Below are 14,993 nucleotides of genomic sequence, written 5' to 3' on the forward strand. Positions count from 1 at the left end.
TGTAAAGACCTTGTCTCAGATGACCACCAGGACAAGACCACAGGAAACATATGATTCTTTTGCACAATCTGACTTTGCTGCAGCCTGGAATTGAACTACTGGTTTCGTCTGGTCAGAACTGGACCCCAACTGAGCCTGGTTTCTCCCAAGGTTTTTTTTCTCCACTCTGTCACCGATGGAGTTTCAGTTCCTTGCCGCTGTCGCCTCTGGCTTGCTTAGTTGGTGTCACCTCATCTACAGCGATATCATTGACTTAATTGCAAATAAATGCACAGACACTATTTAAACTGAACAGAGATGACATCATTGAAATCAATGATTAACTGCCTTTAACTATCATTTTGCATTATTGACACACTGTTTTCCTAATGAATGTTGTTCAGTTGCTTTGACGCAATGTATTTTGTTTAAAGCACTATATAAATAAAGGTGACTTGACTTGACTTTCTGGACATGGACAGTATACCGTACATACATTTTCAATGGAGGGACAGAAAGCATTCGGACTAAATCTAAAATATATTAAACTGTGTTCCGAAGTTGAATGGAGGTCTCATGGGTTTGGAACGACATGAGGGTGAGTCATTGATGACATAATTTTAATACTTGGGTGAACTAACCCTTTAAATCTAATTTTTTTTTTTTTTTTTTTTTTTTTGTCAGAATCATCCCAAATAATGAAATTAGTATTCAGATCATAGAAACATCTACACTGATGACATATGAGGTTCTGTAAACAATATAAGGCTCAGCCCATCTAAAGCTCTATAAAAACAGCACAAAGGGAGGAGAGCTAGGAGGTTCACTCCATTTGCCTTGAAGCACGTCACAACCTACACCTTCTGACTTTTTTATGGCTTATTTTTGCTGTCATGATGAACTTAACCGAAAACAACAATTTGAGCAACACATTTTATTTGAAAGCAATGAATGAGAAGCCTTTGGTGGTGCAGGTGCTGGTGGGGATTCTTCTCTATGTGAACGGACTGATGATTTTCACTTTTTTGAAGAAAGAGGCCTTCAGGGAAACACGCTACATTCTGTTTGCTCAGACTCTTTTTGTTGACACTGTTCTTATGCTGTTGAGTGATTTAACCCTCATGATGTCATTTTACCAGTACCCTGTGCATATAATTCCTTGTTATATCTTCTGTACACTTATGTTTTTGCTCTATGTTTGTTCACCCCTCACTCTTGTCGCCATGTGTTTGGAGCGCTATGTAGCAATATGTATGCCTTTAAGACATTCTAGCATCTCCACCCCTAAAAATACTTTTATAGGGCTTCTCGTCATATGGAGTGTCAGTTTTGTCATTCCATTGTTTATTTTAATTGCCTCTTTTTGTTATATTCCTCCTGGTGTCTCTCACCAATATGTTGTGTGTAGTGTGGAAATCATGTTACAGGTAAAATGGCTGGCAGACATGAGAGCGATTAGTCTGCAACTCTTATTCATCATGATGTTTTGTATTATTGTCTCCACTTACTTCAAGATTATACTGGCGGCCAGATCTGCCTCAACCGAGAGAAAGAACTCCACAAATAAGGGTCTCAAAACTATAATTCTCCATGGTGTTCAGCTGCTTCTGTCTATGATGCAGCTTATAACTCCTTACATAGATATGCCTTTATGGAAAGTAGATTTTATGCTATTTGTGAATGTAAGATACTCAAATTTCATCTTGTTTTTGATCTTGCCTCGTTGTTTGAGTCCCCTAGTTTATGGATTACGAGACAAAAAGTTTTATAATGCTCTTAAATATTATGCTTTTTGTGGCATTTTAGTTTGTAATAAGCACAAAATAAGAGACAGTAAACCTTCAGAAGTGTAGTAAGTATTTCCATACACAACTAACCCATTTGTGCCGAAATTATTCTGAATCGTTTCATGCATATAGTCATGTTAATAGTGTCCTATGTGAACATGTTCTGCATTTATTTACCACAGTTTTTTTTTCTTCTTAAAACTCATATTTGAATGTGCAGCAACTATAGTGAGCAAATATGTTGTATGTACCCCTTGAATGTCAAATTTGACTATGAGGAGAACATTTGGCATCTAACTCAAATAAAAATATATGCTTTCAACAGATCATTCTTTATTCATAAACACATTTATTATTCATCTGAAATCATTTGATGCAAACCCCCCAAAAGTTGTAACTAGCTTATAATCTCTTGAAAATTAAAACATTACAAATCCATTTGTCTTAAAATAGTAGAACATAGTGCAGAACAAAGTGCAGCCATTAAGTTGCCCCAACAGGGTATTGTGTATCAAAAAGTTAAATGAAAATAAAATAAAAATGTATAAAATGAAGAAAATATTACATCTATGTAATAAAAAAAGGTATACCTGTTAGAAAATATGCATTTAACGTTTTGGTTCACCAACATTCTGCAAAATATCTTATTTTGTGCTCAACAGAAGAAAGAATCCCATATGTTTGCAACTTGTGGGTGACTAAATGATGATAAAATGTAATTTTTTTGGGTGAACTTTCCCTTAAGTAAATAGTTTTAGTGTAAGTAGCCTACAAATAACCTATAAGGAGTACTATAGTGAAGGTACAAGTAGTTTAATAAATTTACATAAGCATATTTGAATTCTATAATTTGTGATTGTAAATATGTAAAATATCACATATTTTATGAATAGGCACATATTGATTAGGTCTGTCACGATCATTAGATGGAGTGCCCATGAACTTCAGTAGAGGGCACTCCACTCAGGACCATTCCACCCATCAACCACCAGATGTCACTTGGACACTAGCACCTCTCATACTGTTGCACCACACCCGAACTACATTCCCCATGAGTCACCGCATCACAATTTACACACGTAAATGAGGTGCAGGTGTTATTGATTATTAATATAGTTTAATCATTTCATTTCATTTCTCTCTCTCTGTGTGTGTGTGTCTGTGAGCCTATTCTCCATTTTGGATGTGTTTTACTGTCAGCAATAGCATACCACCTTAAAGGCCTTAAAGTGCTTGAACCCCAGTAATCAATGCTTGCAGCTATATTTTAATTTGGTTTTATTGGCCTAAAATACACTCACACACTATATCATCTTAAGATTTTAAATTGTACCCTTTTTTTTTTTGTCATATTCATGGGAAGTGATGAAATCAGCACTGAGATTATAGAAACATCTGCACTGATGACATGAGGTTCTGTAAACAAAATAAGGTTCAGCCCATGTAAATTAAGCTCTATAAAAACAGCACAAAGGGAGGAGAGTTAGGAGGTTCACTCCATTTGCCTTGAGGTACAACACAATCTACACCTTCTGACTTCTTTATGGCTAAGTTTTGTTGTCAAAATGAACTTAACCCAATACACCAATTTGAGCAGCACGCCTAATTCGAACGAAGGAAATCAGAAGCTTTTGCTGGTGCAGGTGCTGGTGGGGATTCTTCTCTATGTGAACGGACTGATGATTTTCACTTTTTTGAAGAAAGAGGCCTTCAGGGAAACGCGCTACATTCTGTTTGCTCAGACTCTTTTTGCTGACTCTGCTCTTATGCTGTTGACTGATTTAACCCTCATGGGGTCATTTTACCAGTACCCTGTGCATATAATTCCTTGCTATATCTTCTGCACACTTACATCTTTGGTCTCTGTTGTTTCACCCATGACTCTTGTCGCCATGTGTTTGGAGCGCTATGTAGCCATATGTATGCCTTTAAGACATTCTAGCATCTCCACCCCTAAAAACACCTTCATTGGGCTTCTCGTCATATGGAGTGTCAGTTTTATCATCCCATTGTTTATTTTCATAGTCTGTTTTGTCTATATTCCTCCTGGTTTCTTGCGCATTTATGTTGTGTGTACAGTGGAGGCCATGTTACAGATAAAATGGCTGGCAGACATGAGAGCGACGAGTCTGCAGCTCTTATTCATCATGATGTTCAGTATTATTGTCTCCACCTACATTAAGATTATGTTGGCGGCCAGATCTGCCTCAGAGAAGAAAAACTCAACAAATAAGGGTCTCAAAACTATAGTTCTCCATGGTGTTCAGCTGCTTCTGTCTATGATGCAGCTTTTAATCCCTTACATAGAAATGCCTTTATGGAAAGTAAATGTCATGCTGTTTGTGAATGTAAGATACTCAAATTTCATCTTGTTTTTGATCTTGCCTCGTTGTTTGAGTCCCTTAGTTTACGGATTAAGAGACAAAAAGTTTTATAATGCTCTTAAATATTATGCCTTTTGTGGCATTTTGGCATGTAATAAGCACAAAATAAGAGATGGAAAGACCTTTAGAGGAGTAGTAAGCATTTCCATACACAATTAAACTCACACAATGTGTATTGTGTAGTATATTGTTTCATTCAGATGAACAGCACCAATTCTTTTTACTAAATTATTTCTGCATATATTTTGGCATACAGTGGGTATGCTATGTATGACAAAATATTTGATGTTTATTAAATTATTAAAATATATAATAAACATTTTATTAATAAATGTATGTGTATTGTTTAACAATTAAATATTTTACTTAATAAAATATAAATATATAAATATATCAAGGGTTGTGACTATATCAAGGTCAAGTCACTGTCTATAATATCTATATGTTTCAACAGTGTGTTGGGTAGTAGCGACAGGTGAAAGTATTTAATATCAAATTTCGAATAAATAAAAGGCATTGCTTTATTTATCAAAATAGCTTTGGGACAGGCCTTTTTCTACTGATAGATTATCATCACACAAATGTAATGCATTGGAAAAAGTAAAGACAAGACAAAACAGCCCTCAAAATCTTTTATTTTCTTATTTTATTAAATTATTTTTAATACAATTGTTACAAGCCATTTCTTAATACTTAGGCCACTTTTTTTAAAACTATTCTTCTTACCAAAGTTTAATCTGTATTTACAATGTTTTCTCTTGTAAAAGTTCTTTATAAACCAAGAATGACAGCTCATTTCTGTTTAGAATATACTAAAGTATATGTTACACTACTGTACGAAATTATTCTAGATTTACATGGACTGTATTTTTGGTGTTCTACCACAAGGCTTTAATCTGGTTATTTGCTCAGCTATAACTTAATCCTTTTTTAATTCATGTTCCTGAATATTATTTTGAATATGGAGCATTTAATGTGTGCAAAACTTTTAATAATTTAGCTAAGAAAAAAAAATAATAATAAAAAAAGACTCTTAAGTGACCATGTAGTTAAATGGGGGGGAAAATTAACCATTTTTGTATTTTACTTATCCTTGTGTGCCTTGGCCTTGAATGATTTTTACGAGTTGAAATATCCCTTTTCCAAAACGCACTGGGAATTTTTTATTTTGTTATATATTTATTGATGTATTTTTTAACCTCAGCAACACTGTTATAATTTCTGCTCATGCAGTATATCTTACTCACCACGAGAGGTCACTGTCTAAACTCTAAGTCAGGGGTGTCAAACAATTATTTTTATTTTTTATTTTTTATTTTTTTTGGATCTCAATATGTAGATATCTATCCTTTTGTTTTTTGTTCAGTGTGATTTGTCCTGCACCTCAGTCTGCGAATTGGATGTGCTTACCTATTTTGTATTTTTTGCAAACCATTCATTAAGGGAAGATGATTTTTGTCAAAGCATCTGACACATTGAGATATATTTATTTAGATATAAGACGTTAAGTTATTAAATTAAATTTGGGAAGGAGTAAGTCAATAAAATCTTCCAATTAATTACAAGTTTTAAAACCAGTTTCTTACCTTTCCCGTTATTAGTTCATTCGACATCCCTCCTCCTCTTCCCCTTCTCCTCCTTTTTTTTTTTGTACAGTTTTGCCTGTTATGGGGCAATCAGAGCTCAAGTAGAATATCCTCTCTCAGCCCCTCTATAGCAGACAGCAAGCCAAATCTGTTACTTACGTTAAGATCATATGGGCACACAAACTTGTGAAAACACAGAAAACCACTAAATTCACAAAGACACTCTGATCACAATGATCTGACCTCAGATATATTAACCATTGGCAGCACTTTACAGGAAGCAATAATGAAACCAGCAGGAACAAAGATCCATCAGAGAATTTCACATTAACTTCTTTCATTTATTGTGATCTGTCTCCCCAATAGAACTGAATAGGATACTGCAGGTGATGTGCATGTTCACACTGTCATATAATATGAATGTAAAAAGCATACTGAAGTCTACATTTGTAGATATTTAGATATCTCATCCAGTCTCATGATGGAAAACAATAGTGGAGATATTAAACTTAAACTAACAGCCTTTTGTTTATATTTTAACCAAATGTTACTTTTTATACAACATTTGCTTTCTATCATTGTGAGATTCCAGACACATGAGACTTTCTAAATACTGTAATTACAATCTTATTTCCTAAGAAGCTGTGAACTGTCAGGTAATAATTTATGCAGTATAGTGGACTCTACTGTCACAGGTGAAGGTGGTGCTATGCAGCATGAGTCCTATCAGTGACAGGTGGATATCTTTGGAGATGTTTGGCCCTAAAGAGCTGGTTCAGGCTGTCAGGATAGGCCCCATGACCAAAACAACGGGTTCATTCTTTGCTCCACTGCTGACCTCATTGTCTCATTGTGGAGTGGAAATCCAGAGTTGTTAGCAGTATTTGCTTTGTTTAGCCAGATTAAGACAATGTCTGTATTATATTTTCAGTTCATATGAGAATGAAATGCTTGAAAGATTCTGTTTGCCTGTGTTGCCTTGTTTTTTAAACAAGAACCTGTTTGTTCTTTATCAATTCTTCATTTACATTGAAATGAGCACAACTGATTTTTGTGAAACTATATTCTGTTGTTTGCATGATAATTTCAGATCTTTAGTGTCAAACTATAACTTTATCTGACTTGACAATTTTTTATTGTATGTATGTTAACAAAGCAAGTTAACAAAATAAGTACTCTAGCATTTCTATAATCAACTCGTCACATAGAGTATCGCTACACTGCTACTTTTCTTTTCTTTTTTTTACAGTAATGCCTGGCAATTTGATAGCTTTAACTTTGTTACTGCTGTGTACAAGATCACTAGATCAGCAAAAGGATAGTCACAACAAAACACATTTATATTCTTCTGTATCTAAAACTGTGTTCAATGTTCTAAAGTATAGTATGAAATAGTACATATTATGCAAGTCTAAGTCATTGCATGACCAACAACCTAGTGTTGTGTTTGCTATAAAAACTTTGACAAAGGATGTTCATTTGCATTAAAAAAACAGTACAAACAGGAACACTATTGTGAATGCAAATTCTGAAGTCAATATTGATCCATTTACATGACATCAGAACAGTACACCAGATCCAATGATCTATTATAGATCAGTGATCAGATCTCTTTTATCATGGCTTATTGATATTTGGTCTATTCAGTGGTTCTATTACAGAGTCTCAGTAGAGAAGCCATGGCAGTGATTGAGAATCCTGTGGTGGTCAGACAGTCTTTCCATCCAGAACATCTGCAGGTGGACAGGATTGAGACGGGTCAGAATAATCCCTCCTGGATCAGAGAGCTACAGTTTCTCCATCCAGGCAAGTCTGTTATTACAGTAACACACACCTGAGGAGACATCTGTTCCTTTAAAAGCACTTGCAAAGGTCATTATGTATATATATATATATATATATATATATATATATATATATATATATATATATATATATATATATATATATATATATATATATATATATATATATATATATATATATAATGTTTATACTATTTTATACCACTCCATTAAATATTATGCTATATGTTATATTATACTGTATATACATTTCAGTATTATTCTCCTCTATAAGCTTCACCTGAAACATAATTTATAACTGAATTGCTTTTTAGACATTTGTTGAACAGCTATTATTATTTCATTTAGTGTCTGGCAAAGTGTCTGCCCATAAATTGGTGAAAGTGGCTGCAGCTCTTTGTGTACTTTGTCTGCTGGGAGGTGTTGTCATTGGTGTCATTGGTTTATAGGTAAGAATTAAAATATTTCAAAAGTTGAAAAAGGTTATACTTGTTCACTTATAATGTAGAAACACAGAGCACTCAAAATAATTTAATGTCTTGCAGTATAAATCCTGTTAAGGCCAAACTCAGCACAGAGCCCTGTGGGCCTAGGAGACACTAAAGATACGTCTTTCTGCAATGTAACGGAGGACATCTCTTTGGCAGACCCCAGAAAGGGTATTTGTCTCTTTATTCGCACATACTGTGAAAACAACAGAGCCAGCAAGTAAACAGCGCAGTGGACATTCATCCAAACTCACTGGCACTGTAAACAAAGTGACATAAACAATGACCAACGAAAGCTGTAATAAACACATAAACAACAGAGGCAAACTAAAGAAGGAGAAAGTAGAAGTTAAAGGAATACTCCAACCCAATATGAAAAAAAAAAAAAAAAACGTAAGAGCTTACTTCATCTTTGGAACACAATTTTAGATATTTTGGCTGTAAACCGAGAAGCTTGTGTCTGTCCCATAGACTGCCAAGTAAACTGTAAAGTACCGTAACCTTATAAATCGACGGGAATACTTTTTGTACTCGAAGAAAACAATTCAACAATTCATCTCCGCTGTGTCTCTCCGCATCACTCTTGCGCCATTTTGGAAAACATCCACTGAACACAAACTGCTTAAACTCTTCTGGGTCAGCCGAGCTGCACAGATGCGCTGTTTACGGTCAAATCAAAGCATAAAGACATGTAGAAAACAAGGATACATTTTCTATGTATTTTTATTCTGTGTGTATTTACGCTTTGATTTGAATGAAAACAACATATCCTTACAACATTTATGACACAGCTGATATGAATATGAAATTGAATCATAAGCTTAGTGAACAGTTTTGGAGAACTTGATGTTTCATGTTTCTTACAAAGAGATAGGAGCTGCACTTGGATGCCTGAGAGTCGTTTCAAAGATGGCCGCCGAGTGACATGACTTGCCTTAAACTTAAGACAGGTGTGAGTAGACCCTAAAAGTGATTCCAAGGAGTCCTGACCAAGCTTCGGTATATGACGAGCTGGGAGTGAGAACGTTTCAATGAAGAGATTAAGAATTCAGCCACTACAGTCTCTTTTGTAACACAGTGAATTGATATGTACCTGCAGTTGTCAATATATCAACAAATGCTTTTATTTGAAATATAGCCTCTAAACTAATTCAGGTAAAATATCACAGTCCTGTCCACTGTGCTACAGTATGTTGTTTTAGGGGTGATTTTGACTGAATGGGACTCAGTGCTGAGAACTCTCTTCTGGAGATCCAGCTGGAGAAGCTCCAGACGTGGCTGCCCGTATGTTACGAGTGGTGGAACTCTTCTCTGAGAACGCTTATATGTTGACAGCTGGGCTATCTGAGGTGAGCATGCTGACATCTGAATCACACACACACACACTTGCAGCTCTCAGCACCTTTCACTTGACTACCAGCTGTGGCTGCTTTCTGTAGGTTGCAAGTGGTGAGATTTGTCAAATTATGTCTCCTTTCGGATTATCAGAACACAAAGGGGTGAATATGACTGATATTGAGCCAAACTACAAAGATGGATTTGTTCAAATCACCTCAGAACACCAAAGCAGTTTGGAGAGTGTATGGCGTTTCAGGTATTTAAAGCAAATTCAAATCATTTTAATTGGCATGAGCTTCCAGAACTGTAACCTTTTTTTTCTTTTTCTTTTTTTCTTTTTATTTTTTAAACAGGGGAAGCTGTAGTACAGTAAAGGTTATAGCAATGAAATGTTTTGGTGAGTCTTAACTTACTTAATATGTAAATCTAAAATAATCTGAAATCTGTCTGAGGCTGAGCGCTCGTTGTTTGCTTTGTAGTGCGGGACCAGAGCAAAGTTACCTAGGATTGTTGGAGGAGTGGAAGCCACTCTTGGCAGATGGCCCTGGCAAGTGAGCCTCTATTACAGTAACCGCCACATCTGTGGAGGATCCATCATCACCAACCAATGGATAGTTACAGCTGCTCACTGTGTCCATAAGTAAGATTCAACATTTACAGTAACTATGAATAGATGAATCTCACAAAACATGTCAAAAACCTAAACCAGAACTCCAAAACCAAAATAAAAAAAGAGGAATAACATATTCAGGTTAATTATGTTTAAAGGCTATTCCCTCACCCAAAAATGAAAATTGAATAGCTCCAGGCCATCCAAGATGTTATATTCTTATTACATGTATATTATTATTATTATTATTATTATTATTATTATTATTTTATATCACTACGTTAAGCTATAGCACTTGCGTGTCATTGCTCTTTTGTTGATTTTGATTGCTTCCATTGTCCTCATTTGTTAGACGCTTTGGATATAAGCTTCTGCTAAATGTAAATGATTTTGTTTTCTTTATCAGAACAGATGTGGAGAAATTAAGCATTACGTCACTTTCTCACCAATAGATCCTCTGGAGTGAATGGGTGCCATCAGAATGAGAGTTCAAACTGCTGAAAAAAACATCACAATAATCCACAGCTAATCCACACAACTCCAGTCCATCAGTTAAGGTTTTGTAAAGTGAAAGCTGCCAGTTTGTAATAAACAAATCTATCAAAGCATTTGAACGTTAAAAGATTTAAACCACCACCATGGATAGAGGACTTGTATTTTAGCTGAAAGCAATGATTAGAAGTTAAAGCACCTCAATGATGGATTTGTTTTATACAAACACAACTTTTCACGTTAATTAACGGACTGGAGTTGTGTGAATTACTATTATTATTATGTTTTTTTGTTTTTTGTTTAGCAAACTTTCATTGGATGTCATCAATTCTAAACAAGTGACTTAATGCTAAATTTCCCCAGAACTGTTCCAATGAAGAAACAAACTCATCTACATATCTCGCATGGCGTGAGAGTGAGTATGATTTTCAGCACATTTTCATTTTTGGGTGAACTATTCCTTTAACCCTGAAAGGACATGTTTTAATGAGACTTACCCACTACTGTAACTGTCTAGTTGTTGACAGTAGTGAATGCAGGGCAGTGAATACAAAATGTCCATTAAATAATGTCAATAGAGTTTCCAACTGTTACACTTTGGACTCTATAAAGGAATTTATTAAATGTTTATATTATCTGTTTTGCTTGCTTATTGAAGCTACAGGCTACCTGCAGTGTCCAGTTGGGTGGTTTAAGCTGGTATTTTAACCAGCAACTCTGCTAAACTGGCTCAGTACCAAGGCTTAGCTGTGGAGATGATCATCTACAACAAAAATTACAACCACAGGACTCATGACAATGATATCGCTTTGGTGAAATTAAGAGCTCCTTTGAACTTCTCAGGTAAGAAATAATCAGTAAATGTGTCACTGTATGTAGCATGTAATATCTAGACTATGAGTTATTTCAGGTTTTAAACTTTCTTTAAACACCCAGACACCATCAGACCTGTGTGTCTACCTCAGTATGATTATGATCTACCAGAAGAAACCCAGTGCTGGATCTCTGGTTGGGGATATACACAGCCAGATGATGGTACTGTTTTTGTAAAAATGAATATTTAAATGCATGTATATTAAAGTTCTTGAATGTTTTAGGAGTGCTAAAAGTTGTCTAAAGGCATTGTACTGTATGTAAAAGTGAATTATCACCAGAGGTTCTCAAAGAAGCACCAGTTCCATTATAAGCACAAAGACATGCAATAGTTCTTGCATGTACAATTAAGAGATCACCCCTCGAATGCTCTGTGCAGGATATACAGAAGGAAAAGTGGATGCATGTCAGGTGAGCTTCATGCTTCTCAAAGTGTTTTTCAAAAATGTATGGCATTTATATAATAAATCTGAGAGAAGACGTAGTTGTGAATCTTCATTTTGTTAGGGGGACAGTGGAGGTCCTCTGGTTTGCCAGGATGAGAATGTCTGGAGGTTGGTTGGTGTTGTCAGCTGGGGAACAGGCTGTGCTGAGCCAAACCGTCCAGGAGTTTATACCAAAGTGGTTGAGTTTTTAGAGTGGATATATGAGATAATAGAGGTAAGTAAATGAAGATACAGACATTAGTGACCCTTGAAACATAAACTTAAACTGTTAATTGATGTAGGCCTTCTATTATTATCTTATATCTTGATGTCCTAGAGCTAAGACTGATGTTTGATAGAAGAGAAGAATATCCTGACCATTTTTTAAACTGTGTACCTATTTTATATTGTATTATATGAAGCCTAAACATTTACACAGAAAGGTATGAGTACGTTTTGATGTACATTGCATGTTTATTGTATGTTGTGCCATTTAAGAAAATTGTGGTTTTAAAATAAATGTTTAACATTTACAACACAGAGGAAAATGTGAGCTCTTCAATTCTTTCTAAAAAAAAACCTTCCCACAGACACTCCATCTTAAAGAAGAAAACAAGTTTCAGTTGTGTCGACCAGGTGTCACTATTGGTATAGTACTTTTTGCACCGTTTTTTTTTTAGTGTCTGGAAAGCCTAATCAAAAGTATCACGTCAATTTTCAAGTTCTAAAACCAATTTCATCAAGACAGTCTGGCTCTTATTTAATCAACTGTAACGCCACTACAGTGTGATGTCTATGGTGCCAGGCCAGCGTCCTCTGCACTCACGAACTGTTACTTTTCTCAACGATGATAAACCTAGTCCAATCACAGTCGCTTGTGTAAATTTGTTACATTTGTAGAGATTACTCCCATAGCTAGAAATGCTAAAATGAATCACCAAACTATTGTACGTTTTTAAAGAGTTCTTCAGTCAGAAAAAAAACCTCCGAGGATACAGCTTTCTAATGTCCCTTGCAACCATGCAGGTCTATTTTGAATAACGTTAAACAACACCATCTGTCGGAAAACTAGCAACAGCGCATGTGTTAGATTAGTTTCTATGGTAACGTTTGAGTTTCGAAAGGACGAAAAGCTTGTCCTGGAGTGACCAACGCTTTTACAAATAATTGTCGTGTAAGACTTTTTTTTACATTAATATTCCAAGCATTTGTTACTAAATAGTGTTTCGGTTTAAACATCCGTCTAACGTTACTTCTAAACAGTTTTCATATTAACCATTCAGCAACGTGAGTAACATTACACTTGGATACTTAACTAGCATTTCGTTTAGTTGTTACAGTAATTCGGGCCGTTTTGAGCATGGACATCGCTGGCTATGATAATAAGGCAGCTCTGCAGCAGATGAATCAGTTTTGGTCGATGTTAGATGACATGTCTCAGAATAATCCGGAGGAGTACAGGAGCTTCATTGAACGGCAGTTACGGGAGGGAGCGGAGTTTCACACCCCGCCGGAGCCGCACGCCTGCATCCGGGCTCCTCTTCTGGTAAACACCTTCCACCTTTGATCAGACTCTGTTATGACTTATATTATAGAGCCAAACAAACAAAAATACCACTACAGGTGTATGAGAGCAGTTTAAGAGGCAGTATTATTTGATTTGATGGCACAAACATGCTTGTCGCATAGTTAATAGTTTGAAATAATTTCTGAAAAAAAAGACCTTTTCTCTTATTACTTTTTTTAGGGACCAAAGGAAGGAATACTGTACATTAACATGTGCGGTTGGAAACGTGTACCAGTGCCCACATCTCACAGTGATCCTGTTCCTGTGTGTGGAGGACGATTGCAGACAGTGACTGAGGAGAAAGGTGGAAAAATCTCACTCTTAACAATTCAAATTATTAAATGCTTTCAAATTATTTTCTTTCCAAACAAAAGATTCAATTTTTAGGTGGCATTTGTTCCATGCATTGGTTCATATTCCAGTCTAAGTAACTCACCGACTAACCTACATGATTTTTTCCCTTTGATGAATCTCCTTAGACTTGATTCTTATATTAATATCTAATCTCCTGTGTGTTTTACAGAGCAATACAGTGTCGTTGATGTTGCCTTCAACCCTGAGGTTCTGCAGACGGCAGAGAAAGACAAACATGAGAAAGAGACGCTTCACCTTCTTGCTCTGAACTTCATCCAGCAGCAGCATAATCTGAATCTGTCCCAGAGCTACAAACTCACCAAAGACAAAATCAAAGGCAGAATTCAGGATTTGAAGCAGCGTCTCATGTCACCACAAATGTGCAAATCTTCTGACAAAAACCCACAACCTGAACCGGGTAAAATAAATACTTTTAAAACCTGTAAAACAGAGCTTCATCCCATACTGGAGTGATTTTGAGGATTGCAGTGCAACATTGAGTGATTCTACCTCTCTTTGTGTAGCCCCTTCACTCCTACAGCAGATCTCCTCACTGCAGCTGGCTGAGAGTAATGAGGACTCAAGCATCCAGCTGAACATAGAGCGGGAGAATAAACCAGCGCGATCCGGTCTCATTGAGGTGATCTCCAGCACAGAATCAGACCAGTCACAGCCACAACAACCCCAGCATCATCTCACAGTCTGTCCTGATGGAAGCAGCTCATCTAGGAGCCTGCAGCTGAACGTTGAGCTTCCTGGAGTGAGATCTGTGTCACAGTGCCAGCTCAGCATCTCTCAGGTCAGCATTCCCAGTATTTCAACTGTGTAGGGTTTTAATTTAATTTAATATTATTTTATCTGTTTTTGTTAACTAAATTGGATTTTCCACAGTTCTTCAAAGTTTTTCTTTGTGCTGTGGATTCAATAAGGGGTTGGTTTTTATTATTTAGGATGATATTCTCCTGGAAGTAGAAGACCTTTATTATCTTCATCTGCGGTTTCCTGAGTCAGTCAAGGAGGAGACATGCACTGCAACGTTTAATAAGAAGAAACAAATTCTAAATGTTACAGTGGCTGTGTTATGAGAATAATTATTTATCCAGAAACTGAGAATGTAAACACTATAGTTGTTCCATGTTATTGCTGTCAAAATAAAATTATTATTAATTTAAATAATTGTTTGATGTTACGATTATTCAAAATCTCTCATTTTAAAATGAATTTAGACATTACAGCAGTTTAAATTACATTATGAAAATTTGAATAAGCTAAATTAAAAAAGAAAAACATTAATTAATCATCCAA

At 35.8% G+C, this 14,993-nt stretch overlaps 3 protein-coding genes and 1 pseudogene across 4 annotated transcripts; all 4 read left to right on the forward strand.

The window, feature by feature from the left end:
• Positions 1 to 313: 313 nt before the first annotated feature.
• LOC127973137 (odorant receptor 131-2-like) lies at positions 314 to 2,038 on the forward strand. Its single transcript, XM_052577219.1, has one exon. It carries the CDS (start codon positions 873 to 875, stop codon positions 1,830 to 1,832), a length of 960 nt encoding a protein of 319 aa, XP_052433179.1. The 5' UTR covers positions 314 to 872; the 3' UTR covers positions 1,833 to 2,038.
• A 1,293-nt stretch (positions 2,039 to 3,331) lies between these two features.
• On the forward strand, positions 3,332 to 4,309 carry LOC127973061 (odorant receptor 131-2-like). Its single transcript, XM_052577093.1, has one exon. The coding sequence runs from the start codon at positions 3,332 to 3,334 to the stop codon at positions 4,307 to 4,309; it is 978 nt and encodes a 325-aa protein (XP_052433053.1).
• A 4,938-nt stretch (positions 4,310 to 9,247) lies between these two features.
• On the forward strand, positions 9,248 to 12,346 carry LOC127973062 (transmembrane protease serine 5-like; annotated as a pseudogene).
• A 1-nt stretch (position 12,347) lies between these two features.
• pih1d2 (PIH1 domain containing 2) lies at positions 12,348 to 14,864 on the forward strand. 2 transcript variants are annotated; one of them, XM_052575443.1, is made up of 6 exons: positions 12,349 to 12,941; positions 13,099 to 13,313; positions 13,515 to 13,638; positions 13,858 to 14,106; positions 14,213 to 14,487; positions 14,639 to 14,864. In XM_052575443.1, exons 2-6 carry the CDS (start codon positions 13,128 to 13,130, stop codon positions 14,771 to 14,773), a joined length of 969 nt encoding a protein of 322 aa, XP_052431403.1. In that variant the 5' UTR covers positions 12,349 to 12,941; positions 13,099 to 13,127; the 3' UTR covers positions 14,774 to 14,864. The 2 variants fall into 2 exon arrangements, with proteins under 2 accessions (XP_052431402.1, XP_052431403.1); XM_052575442.1 differs by having other exon boundaries at positions 12,348 to 13,313.
• Positions 14,865 to 14,993: the final 129 nt, after the last annotated feature.

This window comes from Carassius gibelio, chromosome B15 (genome assembly GCF_023724105.1).
Source record: "Carassius gibelio isolate Cgi1373 ecotype wild population from Czech Republic chromosome B15, carGib1.2-hapl.c, whole genome shotgun sequence".
Taxonomy (NCBI): domain Eukaryota; kingdom Metazoa; phylum Chordata; class Actinopteri; order Cypriniformes; family Cyprinidae; genus Carassius; species Carassius gibelio.